We start from the raw sequence: 20,808 nt of genomic DNA on the forward strand, positions 1-20,808 counted from the left end.
GTAAAAGCAGTATTTTTTCATGCCTTTATATGGGTTATATTCGCATGGGAAGCCAGCTGACTCCATGAGAATGACCTGAGAAAAGACTACAGAATAAGCATTCGGTTCTCAACATTTTTCCCATGAACAACTGTTTCCCATTCTGGAACTGAAACAGAACTGGTGGGTTTGCACTAATATTAGGCTGCAACACTTTAATGTCTTGTCTTAAGTATGTAGTTCAAATTGGTCAAAATCTCTATGTGTGATCTCTTGCCAGTAAGAAACTTCCTTTAAGGAACTCATTTAGACTTCACTATATTCCCATCCTCATTCCCTTCTACAGCCCACGTTGTGTTTATCTTGATCCACTGGTGCCTTAGGGTGATTTCTGAACTCATAAACTCTATAAAAATTAGATTTCATATTCATTTAAATAAAGGCTGGGCCTCTAAAAAGTTTCTTAGCAAATGATGGGAATCCTCTTCTTTTATCCCTAGGTTTGTAATAGGCACGTGAGTCTGCTCTCACATCAAAGTCTATGTATGTTCTCTTTAAACCAGTAGTATTTATAGGGAATACATTATTTACTGAATGAAGGAAGGTCTGTTTGATTTTGAAGTCCACAACCTGGTAATCCAAAAGGGGAAAGCACAGCTGTAACCACGTTAGAGGTACAGAGTAAGGAATGTAGAGATCCCCAGCTTTTTAATGCTGAAACAGAGTTTCTCCATTTCCCAGCCTTCACGAGTCGCTTAGAGCCGGGCTGACAGAGGCTCAGCTCAAATACCTGAGGTCAATCCCTTTGGGCTTGGTTTGAGACTGCCAAGCTCTTACTGCTTGTGACAGAAGCTGCAGGAGCTCAGCCCTTCTGAGACCCCTTCTCACTGAAACGTGAACCTTGAGAAATTAATAGTCTCTTACTTCCCGAAACCCGAATCTTAAGCTTTTCCAGGCTAATTTCTTAAAGCTGGAGTATTTTATTCACTTGTTCATTATTTATAAACCAGCTGAAGATTGAATTTGAGGAAACCCAGCTGAGCTGAACATGTGGCCGTGCTCTGGTGGAGAATGGCAAGGCTGAACTTTCATATGGAATTTTGAGAATCTACAATGTTGCTTCTTTCCAATGTTAAGCAAACGCTGGGTGAAAGCTAACATAGCGTAACTTCTGTGAAAGAAAACTGACTTATCCCCTCAGATTTTCTTTAGAGATATTCACATGGCTTCTGACTAAAGCCTGCTTGAAAGATGCTTGTTTCAGCTTGTTTCAACTAGTTCACAGTAGATTCTTTGGGCTGTGATAACAAAATATAGTAAGCATTTAAAATCAGCTTAAAAATTCCTTGGGGTCCACTTCAGTGTAGCTATTAATATCCAAGAGTAAAAATTCCCCTTTCAATGCACTTTGCTCATGGAAATTTCAGCAACAGCATAGATAGCTCTTAGTTTTGTTGCTGTTCTTTCAAAGCAGTACTTCAGTTATGTTACTAACTGTCCTGACTCTAAACCTATGCTCTACTTTACGATTTGCTCCATGCTCCTATGGAGCACATTGGGACTGGTCATTTTGTCAGCAGCCTGCTGAGTATTGACTTCAGGAGGGGACTCCTAAAGCACAAGCTAGAAAGCTCCAGCTGCTAAAGGCAAACTAGAATTCCTCACAACCAAAGAGGTAGGATTAGTTTTCAGCAACGATGCTATAATCCATCACGCAAGACAACTGCAAAATTACTTCCAATAACGCTTTCGCTTTCCCAATTTGCACTAAAATTCTCGGTCAATACTTGTTACTACAGTAAGTAACCCAGTGGCCTGTGGAATATGATGTGCATTGTGTCTACCAAGGATTTCATTATAACAGATAAACTTGGTGGTGATAATAGTGGTTAAAAATTAAAATGGGTCTGTTGATTGTTGATTTTGTTATGAATTCATCTTCATACAAAACTTCATTTAGTAAACCCGAACTTAGGTGTGACTGGAATTGCATTTTCCTTCAAGGAGGCAAAATATTCAAGGAAGGGTTGTAGGATGTTGTCAACTCCAGAGGAGGAGTGCCCACTCCTAAGTGTAGAGTACACATAGAATATCCTGTATAGGGAACGTGTTCTTGCCCACTGGGCTGGGTGAGGGTTGCATGCTTGCTCACGCCACAAGGGAAAGATGCTGCTGGTGCCTTCCCACCCTCTGGAGGGGCATCCCTAATCATGGCATCTCCTCTGCTCTTAGCCACCCCAAGTTGTCCTGTTTTTGCTCTGCTGGCCACCAGCCATTGTAGCATACAGGGCCAAGCAGTACAAAAAAAGGCTGCGACACTCCTGTGAACGCATGAGATAGAGCTGATGTGATGGAAAAAATGTGGCAAGACTCTTCTCTTATTCAGCATGTGAGACTGACAGGTCTGTGTATGTGTCCGTGGGGAAAAGCAGCTTCCTCAGTGGTACCGTCAGAGATCTGGCTGGTCCCTAGAGAGAAGCCAGGAATATGTAGTTTGGGAGTGAAAGAGCCTGTAAAAGCACATACAGCCTGAATGACAGTTTCCTGACTCCAGGATGCCGCAGCAGCACTGGTAGGCAGGAAGCTTATACAAACCAGTATTACTGTGTTTTTGCAAGGAACTGAGTCAGGCAGCCTAAAAACTGGGTTAATCTCAGCTGCTTCCATGCAGAGAACAAGACATTTCATACAGATAGAACAATCTGGAGGAAATGTTCTGCCACCTTCCTCTCTACAGGTATCGTGCAGAATAGAATTTTATCATAATAAAGGCCTCTAACTTGGATCGAAGATGTAACAAGATTTGTTAGCAGCAAAGTGAAATTAGAGAAACCTCAGTAGGAAGAAAGGTGTGTGTTATAGGAAATTGCAAAGAAATATCTATTTCAGAATGGGGCTGGGTTGGCTCCATTCAAATTCTGAACTTGAGAAAGACTCAAAATCTTTCTCTTGTTCAAGAATTAGTGGGTAAATTCTCTGCTTTTAATTTCCATTGTTCTCAGACCTACACTTTTTACAATCCTGGCTTTGCAGGGAGGGAGGGGGAAAGATGGAATCCATGAAAAGCAATCAGAGTGTGTACTTTAGGGATCTCTCCAAACTGTTCCATCATAAACCTGAAGTTCAGTGACTTTTGTTGAAGTTACATGGATATTTGAGATCTCTGGGGTTTCAGACACAAAGTCTTCCAAGTAGCACTATGTTGTTGCAGGGTATATAGTACAATCTACTGCATTTAGAGGTAAACTGAGGCAAACCCTAGCAGACTTGTAAACCAAACCCTGGAGTCCTGATAAGCAGTCCCATTCCAGTGAGCATGAACAACTCTCTCCTAGCATTCATAAGCAAAAAACCCCCAATGAAGTTTATGAAAAATGTGAAGACATTCACAGGAACAGAGGAAGGTTGAGCTTTATGACATTTTCCTTATTTTTTCAGTTTGCTGTGGACTTTCTGAAAGTGAAATTCTGGTATCATTTAACTTACTAACTTAATGGCTGCTTGGAATTTAAGTGAATACTTGACAAAGGGAATAAGGTTTTCAGGAGAAGAGGTTTCATTTGTTCTGTTGAGGGATATGTATTTTTCATTACTTTCTCTAAACTAGCCTAATTTTCACTGACGTTTAAGCTCCAGATTTCCACAAATTCAATATGCTAACATGGTATTATTGAGCATTATCTGTTAAAGGCTTTCCAAGTGTGAATACAACAAATATACATGCTATGTTAATGACCTCTTTACATATGCATTAAACACATCAATAGTTGAGTAGAAATGCCATCACTTTTCGGTACAAAAAGCATTAATGAATACTAAATCCACAGTTAACGATGCAGCATCTTGACATAACTTGATTTGATTTAATCCTGGCTGCCCTGTATGTTCTATTGCTAAGAGTAGGCAGTTTCTCCTGCGTATTCAGTGTGAATACAGCGGATGTATTTGTTAAGTATAATTTCATTAATTTATTGCTTGTTCAAACATAAAATAGACTTGGAAGTTCAAAACTCATTTGCTGAACTGATGACCATCCTAGATTTTCAGGTTCCCTAGTCTGTCATGCAGAGCTGCTGGCAATGCAAACTTTGTAATTTTTGCTTGTAATGAAATGCCTCTTGTTTCTGTGCATCACTAAATGTGTTATTTGATACTAAAAGCATACAGCTGTCAGCCACAGTATATTTAAACCAACTTACTTTTATACGTTATTCTGGTTATGGTGTCTCTGTTGAGCATACGATTTAGAAATGGATTTGATGATTCAGATACCTACGGAAGAGAGAATGTACAATGTCAAAACCTGTTCACAACCATTTCCCTTTTGGAAGCGTAGCTGTTTCATGTGCATGCACACACTCTCTCATTCTCTTTCTCCTGACGTTCCTCCAAACTTTCTTTTTTTTGCACTGCTGTGGGAAGAGGAAATAATTACTTGGATATTTTTGTAACCAAACTTGTTAGGAAGTTGGTACTAAAAATAAGTAAAAAACCCCCTTCAGGGATGAGAGAACAGGATGAATGTAACTCAATGCCTGAATACAAGTGTGAGTACTTGTACACAGGATGAATGTAACTCAATGCCTGAATACAAGCGTGAGTACTTGCATACAGAATGAATATAACTCAATGCTTGAACACAAACTTGTGTACAGGTTTATTCCCCAACAGCTTTGGGATTTGCAGGTGGTTTAATATTACTAGGCAGGATTTTCATGTAGTATTTGATTATTCCTCTCTTTATTGAGAAATCTACTTTCCTTGCAGCAGGCTATTGAAGTTGCAAATAAAAGCTGTCTTCTCTTTGTTTTCTATACAGGTATGAAATCCCTAAATTTCACCCACATGTGCTTACAAATATGTGTACATACACATATACAGACACAGAAAATGTCCAGTCTACATCAAACATACCATACCTAAAGAGGACTTAGAGGGGAAAACGATAGAGGCCTTAGGGGCACTGTTGTTGTATTGTGGCTTTGGGGTTTTTTGGGGGTTGTATGTACTGTATCAAAAAATCATTGTTGATTATTAACAGTAATTTAACAAGAGATTTTACTGCACTGCAAATGGCAAAATTATTATTGTGTAGAAACAAATCGGTGTCACATGTTGCTATGGAGGCATTTTAATAACTGTGCCTTCAACCATCCCACTTATCTTTCAAATATTCTGTGTTTTTTTTCCTGAGACACCAGATGCTGCTGTTACACATCCAGCATTTATCTATAAAGAAATAAATTGATTTTGAAAATGGAAAACTTCACAGAAAGTTTAATAAAGGTTTAGGAAAATAAGTGGGCTATTGGAGAAGCTGTGATGCAGCTCTGTTTGACAGGGAGCCTTCAGGAAAACTGTGTTCAGGTTGCATTTTATGGAAATTCAGATAGTTACTTCTCCTCTTAGAGGTTTTTGAACTACTCTGGACATTTAAAATACCACACACCTTTACATGCTTAGATGAGAAGGCCTAGAGAAAGATGTAGTGAAGCGGATACTAAATCCTGTGGCTTGTTGCAGGAGGTGTGTAAGTCAGCAAGCACACGAGCAATGTGTTATTTAGACATAATTGGCCTGCTGGGCACTTTGAGGGCTTGTTTCAATTGTATCCTTTTGTGCAAATTCAAGTGAGATCGTTGGGATGTAATACACTATATTTTGAATGAAAAAAGCTAGCCTAAATATCTTTCTTCAATATTAGATCTGCATGAAAATTGCCCTTTTATATCTAATTATTCAATATGCTCTGTGAAACGCATATTTTAATTCTGAAGTTAATGCTTTGTCAGGAAGTTTATAAAATGGGATTGAGGAGTCCTAAAGGGAACTGAGAGATATCCACTGCATAAAGTCTGATGAAAGCTATTTCAGCATGAAGTATGTATTGGGAAATATGTGCTTTTTTAGAGTGATGAAAGACACATAATGGCAGAATATGACACCATTTTGGGGGGGAAACGCATTCTTCATACAAAATGAGAAAAAAGGTTTCTCCAACAACACTAAGGAGGTTTGAGTAAACTGTGATGTGGAGTTTAGTGCTAGATCACTGTAATTTATAGACCTAATTATGCAACTTGAATGTAACCGGATGGAACCCAAAATATGACAGAGTATTCACAGGTCTTTCTAGCTCTGTGAAATGGAAGATAGTAAAAGATTGACTTTTAATGTTCTCTCAGTTTTGATAGTTTAAGATGCTTTAAATAACACTCTGAGAAAAAACTTGGTTTGCTCACTTGAAACATCAGCATGTGTTCAAACATGCCCTTTCCCAGGGCCGCAGCCTACTGGGAGAGACTTACTTTAAACTGAATGAATAACATTTCGTGAAGAAATACCAAATCTGCAAAAGCAGTAGCTTTTGTCATAGCCATTAAAGTGTTAAGATGGATGTTTATGATGTAAGGGATTCCCCCCACCCCTTCCCTTATCCCTTTCCATTTTCCTCGCATTACATTGTAAATGCTTTGGAGTAGAGATTATGTGTTCAGTTCCTAGGATGATGGTGTCTCTGGATTCAAGATCAGAGCCTCTGGGTATTGCTGTAGGATAATGAGGAGTCCAACTCCTAGATTTACAGTTCATGGAAAAATAAGTCTATTGTCTGTATATTAGGTATTGCTAATACTGAACACTTACTTTCATAAATATGGAAACTACCACCAACCCATTAGGACTCTTTGCAGCTTCTGTGACATTTGTGTACAGCTCATGGTTATAGTGGATTAGTTGAACCTAGAAAACAGGGAAAGGAAAGATTACAATTAAACAGTAGCAAATCATAGCATACGCTGTTTGCAAATACTCTCTATACACCAATTGGTTTGTATTAGGATCCCATCCATGCTTGGGATATTTTGCAGTCTTTCAGAGGTTTGCAGCACGCATGATTTGAATAATTTCAGTCACCATCTGGCTCCAGCTGGCACAGCACCAGCGTGTTTTCTTCTAAATTGCCAGTAAGTGAATTTATCCACATCGAGTTATGAATTGCACTGCAGGGGTTGACATCATTTCCCTGTTGCAACAGCACTTGCCATGGGCATCAAGTAATCTGTACTTTTCAGCCTCAAGCCAAACACAGAGGAGTCAGGGGTTAACATATTTGAAGAAACACATGGGATATGGGTTTGGAGCAGTTCAAACCAGCACTCTCAGAATTCAAAACACTAATATTCACTGCTTACACATTTTACAAACTCGGTTGCAAAAGCTCCTACAGTTAGGCACTTACAGTATTATTGCTAACTAGGTTCTCCTTAGCTCCTGCAGCTTTCCTTCTGCTTTTTAGTTTTATGAGTTGCTGGAACTCTTAAATTACAAAGGCACAGTTCATCTCTCTCCCAGCATGTGTAAATTTCTTGCCCAGAACAGTGGTACTTGATTTGTCTGGGATCACTGGACACTGTTATATTTATGTTACAATTCCTAGCTCTCTTTTTTGAAGATGAATGACTTTAACAAACTTGCGAGGCAGTTAAACGCTTCTAAGGCTAGTAGCTTTATTTAGCCTCAAGATATCTTAGTTTTCAGATGTCAGTTAGGAAAGTAAGGTCATTGTTCAGGCACTTCTCAGAATTGCAGCAGCCTGATGTTTGTATTTAAAAACCAGGAGTGTCTTCCATGTGCTGGCATGAATCTAAAGGCTGTCCACTGAAATCTCTGGACTTGCATATTGTGAATGAGATCAGTAGTAAGCTGATCTATATCTCGTAGTCTTTTTAAGCGTACAAATAGCTGCAGACTAATGCAGTCAGTAAGGATTTTCATCACAGAGTGCTTTCTGTGTTTATAATCAGGAAGAAACCAAACCCACCCCAAACCCCACTGACATGGGGTTCAGTGCCTGCGCTGGTGACTTTCTCTTTTGGATAAATTCAAAGTCTGGTGCTTCAGTAGTGAAATACAATTGCAAGGATTTTTCTGCAACCATGAGTTCCCTGTCTGGCCTCCCGCACACGATCAAGTTACAAAGACAAAGCCTTGCTTTGCCATCCAAATATATGTATGACCACCACCATGTGCACTAGTAGTGCTCTGAATTATAACAGTATCCCCGTTTATGTGTAAACTGCATCATTGTTATCTCAGTCTATGATAAGTTGAGAAATGACATGTCCAAACTCTGGGAGTGTTCAGAGTTCTGTTTCCTACACTCTGCCCTGACTGCAAAATGGATTCTTCTTGCAAGTGCATTACTTGGAATCAGATCTTACGAGCTTTCCTAATATGAAAATCCATCACGCACTGGCCTCCCTCCACCTCCCAAATACCCAAGCAATGCTGTTTTAGTGCTTGGACATTGACGAGAAAAAGGAGTAGTGGAAATTCAGAAAGGAAAGAGGGTATTTGCATCAGTAAGATTAGAAGATCGTTGGCACATAGCTTTACTATGCTCACAGACCAAAATAAATGAGTTAAGGGTCAAAATTATTGCTATAATGTGTTCATTTCAGTTACTTTTGTCCTGTCTGGACTGAAACTACTGCTTGTCCCTGTTACAGTTCACACCGTAGGCACTTTTTAAGGCAAGCAAACAAACCAAACTGGAACGGAAAAGTAAAAATGTCAAAGCAGCCAATGAAGTCATCTACTAAATTCTGACAGCGAGGAGGCAGCATGAATGCAGCATGTTTTCTAAAGGTCTTGTACAGAATTAATGAGAGCATTTATTCCACAGCACAGAGAGGTTATAGGCTCATGAGTCATCGCTCTGTGGTATTACTGAACTTTGATAACATCGTGGTTGTGGGGACTGTGCATTAGGTGCAGTTTTTAGGCTTAGTAATGTATTTTTATGTACAACTGTTCTCTCTGCAGCCAAACAAACTTGTGAATTAGCAAGGAAGTAAGAGATGAAATCTGCTCCAGACCAGAATTCCTGTTGTGCAAAGTCCCACACTAACAATGAATTAGGTTAATTTAGATGATCTCATAAACCGAAATATCTAGTGCAGGAACGGGTAACGATCCAGACAGACATTTTTCCTTCTGAAACCTGTCACTTTCTCTGTGTTGTATCCTTCCTCCCTGCACCCAAATTAATTTTAAAGCTGTTTCCATGGCACCATGGTTAAATTTTATGGGGTTTTATTTTTTTTTAAAGGTTGATTATGTAGGGAGGCATCATATTCAAAGTTTCTCATATGGAACAGACTAATTTAGAAAGGTACAAATGAATAAAGATGTCTTAGATATAGAATATTACACACAGGATAAAAAATACAAATCCCTATGAAATTCCTTCTTTTGAGAATAACTTCTTTAAAGTTGGCTCAAATACCTGTCATCTTACAGTCTGTATTAAATACTACTGCAGTCTTCCATGAAGGTGAAGCCACGCTCAACTAGAACGGCTCACAAGTGAAAAACTCACTTTTTCAAACAATGCCACTGTATTAAAACCGAAGCAGAACAAGAGCCAACTTGCAATGCTGAAAGTACCCTTCGATTCTAGTTTCAGGGCTCAAACACAATACAGAATCTTGTTATAAACCATTGATTTTCTTTGGAAGATTCCCCCTTTAAGATTAATTTGCCACAGAACAACTGATTGCTCTTTGTTTTCCTCAAGCTATAGAAGTTCTGTTTTCAGGGAGGAGAAGAGAATTAAGATTAATTACTCCCTTTTAGCTGACGAAAAACCAGAATGTGCCCTTGTGCCATCACCCAAGAACACGTATTGGACCAGGAGCGGATGCAGCACTTTTTAGACACATGAGACTGGTGATGTTGGGAATGTCAGCAGGAACCGATGACAGGACATTGGGGTGGTTTGCTGAGCACACTCCTCTCAGCTTGTCTGACTGTGTCTTTGGGGCAACGTAATATAGATAGGCTGATGTTATGGCTCATGTTTTGGGCACTGTGTGGAAACCATCCAACTCCCTTTCCCAGCATACATGCATGTGTGTCCATAATGGTAATAACCTGTTCTTTGCCTGTAATTTCCTAGCGTTCAGCCCTGTACGCGTCTCATTTGTTCTGGTTTTTCTCCGCAATGCATTTTGCTGTTTCGCTTGATCCTTCACCGAGGGGAAATGTGCACCTTTGGGCAGAACTAGCTGCAGGATATCTTTGGTGTGGCATTTGCCCAAGGCTCTTTGGCTAAGCAAAAGGAGGCAGTTTGCTGTGTTGAGAGTTGTAGGTGCCAAAAATTCCAGGGACTGTTTTTGAGCAATCTGCTAGCAATTTTTTTAACTTGGAGAAAGGCATTGTGTGAATTACAGAGTGCTCATCTTGTGCGTGGCATAACCCTTTTATCAAAGTTAGATCACCGTGAGATGTTCTGCTGCAGTGAGACATGGAGCAACGTGAAACTGAGGGAATACAGAACAACACAGTGCTTTACAAACAAATGTTTCCATAGTTCTCTTGGGGGTAATGACATACCCTTTATTCTCACTTGCAAGTGTTCTAATTGAGTGCATAAACATTTTGATTTGTAAATGACAAGGGATCTAAACCACAAAGTGAACGGCAGCAGAGAACAGCTAATCTGTAACTATAATATTTGTATTATGCTGTGCTGCTTGATAAACTGTTGGGATACCCGATTGAGAGCAGGCACAACGCATGCTTCTAGCACAGCAGGGAACAAAAGCAAATGAAATTGCTCAAGAAGACAGGTTAAATGTTTGTTTTGATTCACAGTCTTGGTAAAAAACAGCTGAGATCTCATTAAGGGAAAAAATTATACATTTTTGTTTATCCAAAGTTTAATAACAACAGCAAAAGGAACGTAATTTCTGCATGGCAGGTGTCCAGCGAGGAGCAGAATTTGAATGAGTTAAAACCCATTCATAGCAACAGTTGATATTCCAGTTAAAATATACTTGCTCTTAGAGATCTTTTGTAAAGAGCAATAACGCCATATCATCAAAGATTTATTTGTGGTATTAATTTTGCGGATATGAACAGGAATGAGATCTGAGCTCCTCACTTGGGGAAAGCAAGGATTTGTTTTTTAAGGTGTCTCCTGGTTCTAGGATGTGTGATTTGTGTGGCTGACAGAAATGTTTTTAGGCTTGTCTTAAGTGAAATGAAACATACCTCCTGCTTCATGTGGAGATACGGCATCACCTGTGAGAGCATGCACCAGGCTCCTCAGGACCTGTGGTCCTCAGCTGTCTTGTTTCATTAGACCAATACCTGGCAATGATGTGGTGGAAACTTCTCAATCTTTGGCAAATAATGAAGCATTTTTATGCTGTGTTTCTTAAAAACAGGCCTAAATATCACATTGACTATTCACGAAAGAAAAAAGTCAACTGCGGCTTTTTCATAATTGGTGAGGATTTGAAGCTGGATGTTGTCTTCTCTGAATTCTTACCATGACCAGACACACACACTCACCCATGTGCAAGGATACTCCTGCTCAAGGCACAAGTCATTACAAGTCAGGCACGGTAATGACTTCAACTCTGTGGTCCACTTCTCTGTCTCTTTCGCTTTGTGAGCCCGCTCAACGTAACAGCTGGAGAACCGAGCTGGTAGTGGGCTCACAAGATGCTGTTTAAGATGGAAATTAGGATTCACAGTAACTGTCTTTGGAAAACGAAACCACCATTTTGTTATGAACAGGGTCCTCTGCCATGAAATGTTAGGCTCTGCCAGGGTGGTATTACCCACATCCTTATGAATTAATCCACAGATGTACCTGTCTGTTGTTTTTTAGGTATATGCCCACAGCACTGAGGTACTCTCATGTTGTTGGCAAATTGGTAAAATAAATTTTGCGTGGCAATCTACCCTTCCAGCAGTTTACTTGGCATTTCAGCAAACTACTACGGCTTTCATACTAAAATCAGTTAAAAAGATTAACTTCAATATAACAAAGGAGAAATGCAAACCCCATTTGTTTGAAATGATTTTGTCTCTCTCTCTCTGAGGTTCTCTCTATTAAATCTGATGTTCTTTGGGCTGTTGCTGACAAATGTGGTATGTTGTTTCTTGGGGGTTTTTTTACTGCTGTTCACAGTTATTTTGTGATCAAAGAAATGCCTGTAAAAAAGTGGTTAATAGAAACGCCTGTCACCCCATTTACAGCAATACACCAGCAATTGTATCCAAGGTAAATAAAAAAGGTTGCAATTCTTTTTTACTTAAGACTAAGAGTGCAAGCAAGGAGCTCAGTTTTCTGCTGTTTCTGAGTAGACAGCTCTATAAAATGATGCAGAGAAATGCAGTAGTGCATCATGCAGTGACGTGGAAATGCAATCAAGGGTTAACTGTGCTTGGCTGCAAAATCTACTTTACTAGAAAAAAAAGTTAAGCTAGGAATTAGCACTTAAACTGCAAATGGTGTCTAACACATCATTACATGAGCTGGTAATAAGAACTAACTGGCAATACCTCTGTTCAACAACTGATGTTCAACAGACTGCTCTAGCCAGGGTTCCCTGGTATGTAGTTAGCACTCTGGTACTTTGAGCATTTATTATGGACTCTTGAAGTTTAAAGTAGTTATCTCTAGATGCAGATATATAAGCAAAAGGTGAGAGTCTTAAGCTTTCTAGGGCATCTGTTCTAAGATACTCAGAGTGTTTAACAGTACTTTGAAGAGAGATGGTGAGGATCCGATCGGATGCAGGACAGAAACAGACATTTTGGCTTCTGACCTGGTATCTTACACTGGTGAGGCTACTAACAGAGGAAAACACACTTATTACTTGTTTATATGCAGCTGTTGCAGCTAGAAAATATGATCTGAATGAAGTGCAGATTTTAGAGTATTTCTTCTGAATATTTCTGCATCTTCTCATTTCCTCTATAAGTCTTTAATTCATTTGCAAGTAGGAAAAGGGGTAATCTCAGACAATATTTAAAACTTGACGTTTCTTCTAAGAATCCACGGGACTACAGGAAGAACAAATTACTTCAGAGGTCAGATGGGCTGTGCATGGCTCAGAATTTGATATTAGGAATTTTCACCTCTGTGCTAACACCAAAAAGTAAAGTAAATGATAGGCAGAAGAAATAAATGTGAAGGGTGACGGATTCCTGCCATCCAAATGCTGCTGGAACTGTTGCAAGTGTCACAATCATTTGTACTTTCTTCCAGATAGTAGGAAACACAATGAAGGAAAAACCCAAATTGAGCCCCAGAGGTACACAGATGCGCCTGATGCTGATCGCTGTGTGACTTGAGGAGAGTTTTTGACAGGGCAGTCATTGTGGAAGCATTCCACTGCCAATTACCCTAAACACGGGGTGTATTTTTGGCTGACCTGCCAGTCAACCACTCTTGTCATTCACTGTTAGCAGATGCGCAAGAGCTGGGTGAACATAAATAAATGAAACAGTTCTGCAATTCACTTTGTGTGAGGATCAAAATGAAATCTTATACTTAAATGTTTAATGTTGATTTTGCCTTGGCTGATGCAAAATTTCATTGTGACCTACAATTTGGCACTGACCCGATCCATCATCTACAAGAGTTACATCTTAAGAGAGAAGAGGGGCAATGTAGGAAAAACAGCTATTAAATGAGCCTATCTCTGGCTTTGTGCAGGATTTTCTGACTAAACACTACATTCAAATTGTTTTCTCATTTTAAATACAACAGATGCTCAGACACCACGATGATGAATTCAGTATAAATGCTCCATTTGGGAGATTCAGTTATATAATGGTGCTGTGAATTTCTGGGAGAATTCTGTATTTCTTCAGCAGTCAGTCCAGAAAGCAGCAGAAAATTGTTCCTACATGTCAAAAAAAGTGTGGTGGAAGTAGCCATTGACGCTAGTGTTATTGTTCACTGTCTTACCCTGAGATATTGAGTGAAAAGGACACACGTGCAAGGTCACTGAACAGTGTGACAGGGATGCATTAGCAGTTCAAGCCTTCTCTAACAACATGTGATGCCACTAGAGCTCTCAGTCTACCTTGCCAAAGTGCCATCTGTAGCTACGTTTCTGTTCAAAGGGTGGGCATGTTGGGCAAGAGCAGACAGAGAAATATCACAGACTGATGAATAAAAGAATGAGGGGAAAATGCTAATAGAATTTGGGCTAGTGGAAATCTAGTTGTTGACTTAGGCCTCACCCCTTTTGTCCTCATTTTATAATATAGTAGGAAAAAAATGGTGACCAGGATTTCCTGTTTAAGGTGCAGAGACTGAGGAAGGAAGGCACAGATCTACCCTGCACAAAGAAAGTAAGGAGGGTTTTATTTGGAGTTTTTATTTTTTTGGGCTCAAGAATATCCTGGAAGCTTCTTTTAAAGTGATGAGAAATACAACTGCCTTTTTGTTTGTGTAAATTGGGTAAGAGAGTTTCATGTTTGTAGTTTAAAAGCTAAGTTTGAAGTTGAGAAATAACAAGCACAAACCAAGAGGACTGGAATTATCTAAGAATATAAGATACTGCAGCTTAAGGCAGGCAAATATAAAATGATCTTGTTTCTAACTGAACTGAATGACGTTACACTCAGTAGGAAAGATAAGTGACACTCACAAGTCGTAACTAAGCCAGTTATTTTTTATAAAGGAAGCCCTTCAGCTCTATCTACAGATTTGGTGAAATAAAGTCAGATATTAGCAGACACTACTCAACAAATGAGTACAGCATATATTGAAAGGGCATGAAATTACACAGAGAGCATCTGTTTATCATAAGGATGCATTCATCTGGGTACCTTGTAAAGGGCCCTGAAAAGTGCCACACGGTAAAATCAGTTCAGCACAGCCACACCAGCGCTGATTGGTGTCACTCACACAGGAGATGATCACAGAAGCCTTTCCAGTAGCCGTAATTACACCACAGTTGGTTGAACTCCAAGGATTAACAATGGTTCTCTTTGTTAAAGGTATCTTCTGCAATTCCCTGTTTTATACCATCCCTCAATTCTGCTTCCCTACATCCACAACAAATAAGCGTCTTGGCTTCGTACAGACAAGAAAAGAACTCCTCTTATTCCACTTGCTTCAGAAACTTTCTAATTACATATTTCAGCACAGTAGCAACCTTTTCCTAACTCACTGGTAATTGTTGTGCAGACTACCTAACATCAATGACCTCTGCTTTACAGTTTGTCCTGTCTGTAGAATATAAATTCTTAGAAGCAAGAAACCATCTGAAAATCCAATCTAAACATCAGGAAGTAGAGCTGAGAGTACCTTTGTGAATACACTTTTAGTCAAGAGTTTATGTCAATAAGAGAAGGGCAGTGAAAAATAATGAAAACCAATTGCAACTCCATCAGAAATGCGGTACCTGCCATGTCTCTTGTGGGCTGTTTGAGTAGTAAGATGTGAAAATTAAATTGACAAAAGATGAAGAAAATCATTTATGCAGCCTCACTGTAAAAATCAAATAGGGCTTCCATTAGGAATTAGAGGGATGACTGAACAGAAGGTGAAGCTATGGTGCATCACCTCTAACATTAGGAGCAGATCTGCCTAATGTGATTTGAGGTTTGCGGAAAGGAGGTTCTGAGCACAGAGTGCTTTGGAGATGCTGTGTGGGAATGTTCATGCTCATCTGACATGATAGGAATCTGAAATCTTTTAACTGGTAATTCAGCTCTTCATTGGAAAGGCTGGTGAGTGAAGCGACAGCAGCCTCTTGGACGTGATGGTGGTGAAAGGGGCAGTAGTGAAGCCACACTTGCAGTTTTCATCAGCAGTCTTTCTACATCAGGCAATGGAAGTCAAAGCCTTTTTTTCCTACTAGAAAACATAGACAGTATTCATTTGCAGGTTAATTTACGTAGCCGAAATGTTGAAAACAGTAGTGTGGAAATACCTGAAATGCCAAATGGATATTTTCCCTTAATGAAAGAAATCCAGGGAATGTGCCGTGCTCCAAAATGCTGGAGCTTGAAAAAATCTTTAGTCTGTTGACTTCCCACAATCAGAAAATGTGAATTTGGGTCACGATCCAAATGAAAGTCTTTGGAACTTGTTTTGTTCATGTAGTAAACTCTTTCCTGCTGGCAGAAAGCCTGACCTCAGTCAGGCTGTGAAAGCAGCTCCTTATTCTCACTGGCAAAGGGTCTGGCCTTCAGAATATTTCTGGCTGCCATGCAAATACCACATACTACTTATTTCTTGCTGCTTCCAGTTCCTACTGGAAGAGGTATAGACCTCTAGAACACTAACTGGGGATCTGCAGCACCACTTCCATGGGGATTAACATCTGAATGAAGTGAGGGACTGTGAAAGAGGCAGCTGCAGCTTTGCAACCTCTGTCTTTCAACTTTCTCATCACAGCACCATTTCCTTCAGTGACACTATTGGTTATAGGTGAGGAGGGGAGGCAGAGAGCCTGTAGTGCCTTGGGCCCCTCTCTCATCCCCAATAGCAGCCGCTCCACCTGCCCAGGCATTCTTGGGAGGGTGGTTTTAAAGAGTCAGTCATGGGTCCTGCTTTCCCTGTGCGCTTGGGGACCTGCATGCTCACAGTATGACTGCAGTGCTAGGCTAATACTGTGGTTAGATTCGAATTCATGTGAATCTCATGAAATCACACAAGTATTTATGAATGCTGGTGCACAGTGACTGGAATGGTATTGCCCTTTGTTAGATGTGCAGGGAAAGACCGTTTCATACAAGCATTGTCTCCTCTGGGTTTTGTCTTATTTTCCCCCCATGAAATTACTCTTTATGAATTTGACCAGCTGTAGTTTCTGCAGTTATCTGTCTTCTTTTATTTAATTTCTACGTTACGTACATTATCCTGTGGAATTGCTCTTGCACAGCAAAAGGGAACCTTTCTCTTAGTGCACAGATGAAATGGAGCTGAAAATTACAGCAGATAAAAACCCAGCTCTTTGAACCGTAATGTTAAGAACACTTCAACCAAAGTAGGCGCCTAATTGTAGATAATGTTGACTGTACATATTACGTTATTACTCTGTCAAGCTTACACCACTAAGCATGTATTTGATATCATTATACTGCAGTAAACAATTTATTGTTGTGGTAAGATCTGCTGGTTTGTGTCTGTAGGCAAAGTTGCATTACACTTTAAATGCAGATAGAGCTGTCTGTAGATGTTGAGTTATGGAGCAACACTGTAATTATCCTATTACCTTGCTAGAACACCTAATTATTTGTCAATGATGCGAAAACCTGAGAGCTTAAATGTGAGAAATTCTAATACAAATGTAGCTATTATTTGCTTTCATTGACGCTTGAACAATACCAGTGCGTGAGGCTGTTGCAAGGAAAGGACCCCATATAAAACTATAGCAATGGGGACTGTATATCACTAAAATGACATGTAATAAATGATCGATTTCTGATTTTAATAAGTGTAGTATATATGCAAAGGATGTGTTTAGCTTTACAGTTCATTTAAATATAGATATGATTAAGTTTTACTGCATACCAAATTACGTGCTTCTATTACTCCAGCTTTTGCAACAACAGGGTTGCAGAAGCTGGAGTAATAGTATGTAATTTGCAAACCCATTTTTGCAACTTTAAAAGGATACACATAGATAGACACAAGGTAAAGGAAAAAACTAGTTCCTCCTACTTATAAAAAACAATTGATTGAACTGTGAGCTCGGTTTAAAGTGAGAACTCTGTCTCCAGTGTTTCCTGATCTCCTCAAGAAAAGAAGTTCCTGAATTCCATTAAAATTTGCTGGAAACAGCATCAAGAGTTTTTCCTGGGAGAAAGGTTTTAATAATTAAAATTAGTCAATACTAAAGCGCAGGATGTTATTTGATCTTGTGCAGAAACTGACACTTTCCAGAAGGGGGGAAAGAAATGCAGCCTCTCTAATAAATCAGTCTGTGCAGTACTGGGAGTCAAATAGAAGAAATTTGCTGCAGAAGAAAAGAGGGCAACTCACCAGGGAAATAGGTTTGCTCAAAATAATTGTGAGTTTGAACATCAAGGTTGGGATTTTTAGGACATATTCAGGGGAAAAAAAAAAAAATACGTAGGGCCCTCAGGATGAGATGTAAAAATACCTCTGTTAGTACTTCAGGGCATTACATCTCTCAACCACAATATAGAGTTGCTCTTGGCTCTTGTGCTCCAGTCCAAATTTCAATTTATCTGCTTTTGCCCCTGTAATTTCAGCTGAACTCAGCTGGTTTATCAACTCAGTCTGTATTTCTGTGCAGAACTGAGGATACCCACCTTCATTTAATAGACTGAAATTCTGCTCCAGTAGCCCCTGTCAACTTTGGTTACTGCTAGGAGATGAAAAGATGAAATAAAAGCCATGCTAGAGGGTGAATGTGCCCAGCATGGCCCAGTTTCCTTTGGAGCCATGCTCATTTTCAGACTGTCCTATACTGATGGCTGCACTACCCAAGACATGACTTTTTCCTTGCCCGTATTCCAAGCCATATATTCCCCTGCTTTTATGGACATCAAACCTCTCCCCTGTCCTTTTCTGTCCTGTTTTTTCCTGTCACTTAGAGTTTGTCATTCCTCTCATGCTACCACTGCTACCCAGCTGTGACATTCCTCATTGCACATTTCAGAGAAGCAAAATGGTCCTTAAATAGACCCTAGCTTCCTTTCGCAGTGGTGTTCAGAGGTTAGCGAATATATTTCTGCTGCTTTTCCAAGGCCATCAGAGTGGGAAAGGGCAGCGCTGCTACTCTGCTGTCTACATTGCTCTGAGGATGTCACAGGTTGCTCTTGCAAGTGTTTCTGAAGGCACAGAAAGATCAGTTCAGGTGCTCTGCCCTTTTCTTTGTGCTGCCAAACTGCATCTTAGCATTGCTTTTTTTAGCTTTGATGTTCTGTAATTAGAATCACCACATTTTAGAAATGCAAAAGATCCCAAATGCTGCATTAACTCAACAGTGTTTAAAAAAAAATATTCTATAGCCTTTTATCATACAAGGAGCGCAACATTAATGTACAGCTTAAATGTACAGAGTGATGCTGCAATTCAGCTGCATTGATGCTGTGGCTGAAGAAAACCTCCACAACCTTCTGAATTACTTGTTTGATTCACCCTGTTTGATCTCTCCTTGTGGCTAATCAGATGAGAAAGTAGAAAGGGAGACAAAAAAAGACTGTATGGGCAAGCAAACCTCATGGATGCACAACCTGCCTTTCTGTTCCCATTTCTGACCTTTGGAGCGTGTTCTGCAATTTTTTAGCAAAGTTTATTCTGTATTATCTGAAGCACTACAAAGGACATAGGCTGTACAAAAAAGGGGCAATGCAAGAACTCCCTTTAACATAGAACATAGCTGGGAGAACAGGCACATGCTAAGTCTGCTCATACTCTGAGCAGTGATGTGAAAGTAATGTACTTCTGATTAATGATTTGATATCCTGATTGTCTTGGCTACAAGTTCTAAGTTTTTAGCAAGGAACAACAGAAGAGATGTTACTTTTTAGCATCTTTTATGCTCCTGCTGTATTTTACAAGTGAAGCATTCTGTACTCGGTAGTAGAGGAACACCGTGGAGGTGGGCCTGGCATCTGGCAACCGCCACAAATTCTCCTGACATCAGGGGGACAAGTTATGATGCAGGCCTAGAAGGTCAGCAGTAGCTTGGTCACAGCTCTCTGCAATTTTATTCCCCCATCACACTTACACTGTTCTCAGCCAGCTGAAAGTCTGGTGAAAACCCAGTTTCATAATGGATAAAAATAGATCTACTTTGACAATGTAATTCCGACTATTTAAAAAGGCCCAGATAAAATACTGTGGTCCCTTTGATTCAATTACAGGTCACTGTTGCAGAGTAGATGAGACAATAGTGATCCTATTGAACTGCTCAATTGCTGAAGATTCTGCAGTATCAGCTTGTATTTTCCAGGAATTCTGTTTCAACATGGTACTTCTGACAATACAGGTCCATCCATATTACAAAACCAAGCTCTAATCTCAGTACAGACAAAACTTTAGAGCAAACAAAGGTAAGAATGAGGATGCTGCTGCCACAACACACTCATCTGCAGCCAATGAGCCAAACAGACCAAAGACAGGGGCAACCAGCAACTCAGGCACCCGTTTCCTTCTGCTTCCTCCGCTGTTAATAACAAATCGGGAGAAGGGTAAAACTACCAGCAACAATTAAAGCAAAAAAGCCTTTAGCAATTTCCCAGTACAATCTACCAAAGCACGAGCTGCTCGCATTGCTTCAGAATAGGAGGAGGAAAATTTCCCATGAATCAAAATGCTGAAGACAGCCTCTTAAGCAAGGAAGTGTTTTTCGCCTAGCCAACTATTAATAGTGGATGATAGATTCAAAACAGCTCAGAATTGCTGCTGATTTTATCTCGTATCTCTACATATACATATACAGATATATTTATCTATAGCGTAGCTCGTGCTGGGCTGACCACTCCAGAATAGCTGGCCCAGAAACTTGAAAGCTGATGCACTGCAGCAGGTCAGACTTCAGCTTCCAAAGGCCATGCTGCTCTTTCTCAAGTTATTGGCAGCAGTTTTACTGTCTGCAGCTGGAGGTGTTCACGCAGCCAGAGATGGATTTCTTATTTTTACACAGTGCCACTGCTGTAAATTAGATTTCCATTCTAAATTAAAATTGCAAAAGCAGCCTAGGTTGCTTTGCTGTTACCATAGTGCAGTTTGTGTTGCAGAAATTGGTAAGGCTCTGCTTTATACGCAGATGAATGGTGTACGAACGTATACAAAAGAAATGTGTGCATGTTAAGGAAAATTTGCTTTATTTGCTTCATTAACAGCAATTTGACAAACAGTGATTCAGCTACAAATCTACTGATTAGAATCAATCAACATCTCAAAGTTTGAGGACTGTCAAAATAATTTAATGGCTCAATAAATCTGAGCCTATACATCCCAAGAAAAATTGCTTTGTATTTAGAGACATTTAAAGATATTTACCATATCGACATTCCATGAACTTTGAG

General features: G+C 39.8%; 1 protein-coding gene and 1 long non-coding RNA gene across 5 annotated transcripts in view; one reads left to right on the forward strand and one right to left on the reverse strand.

Annotated features, from left to right (window-relative positions):
• LOC134166180 (uncharacterized) overlaps positions 1–20,808 on the forward strand; it is a 196,422-nt gene that overhangs the window by 79,163 nt on the left and 96,451 nt on the right. The window lies entirely within an intron of this gene.
• Positions 1–20,808, reverse strand: part of CA10 (carbonic anhydrase 10) — a 192,206-nt gene that overhangs the window by 7,333 nt on the left and 164,065 nt on the right. For both annotated transcript variants that reach the window (XM_062623580.1, XM_062623579.1), the window contains 2 exons: positions 6,625–6,720; positions 4,179–4,251 (listed from right to left, as the gene is read on the reverse strand). In XM_062623580.1, the coding sequence (XP_062479564.1) occupies positions 4,179–4,251; positions 6,625–6,720 (169 nt within the window). The remainder of the gene's footprint in view (positions 1–4,178; positions 4,252–6,624; positions 6,721–20,808) is intronic.

The sequence above is a fragment of the Pezoporus occidentalis genome, unplaced genomic scaffold, assembly GCF_034315485.1.
Source record: "Pezoporus occidentalis ecotype Australia unplaced genomic scaffold, CSIRO_AGI_Poc_V1 ctg254, whole genome shotgun sequence".
Lineage (NCBI taxonomy): Eukaryota > Metazoa > Chordata > Aves > Psittaciformes > Psittacidae > Pezoporus > Pezoporus occidentalis.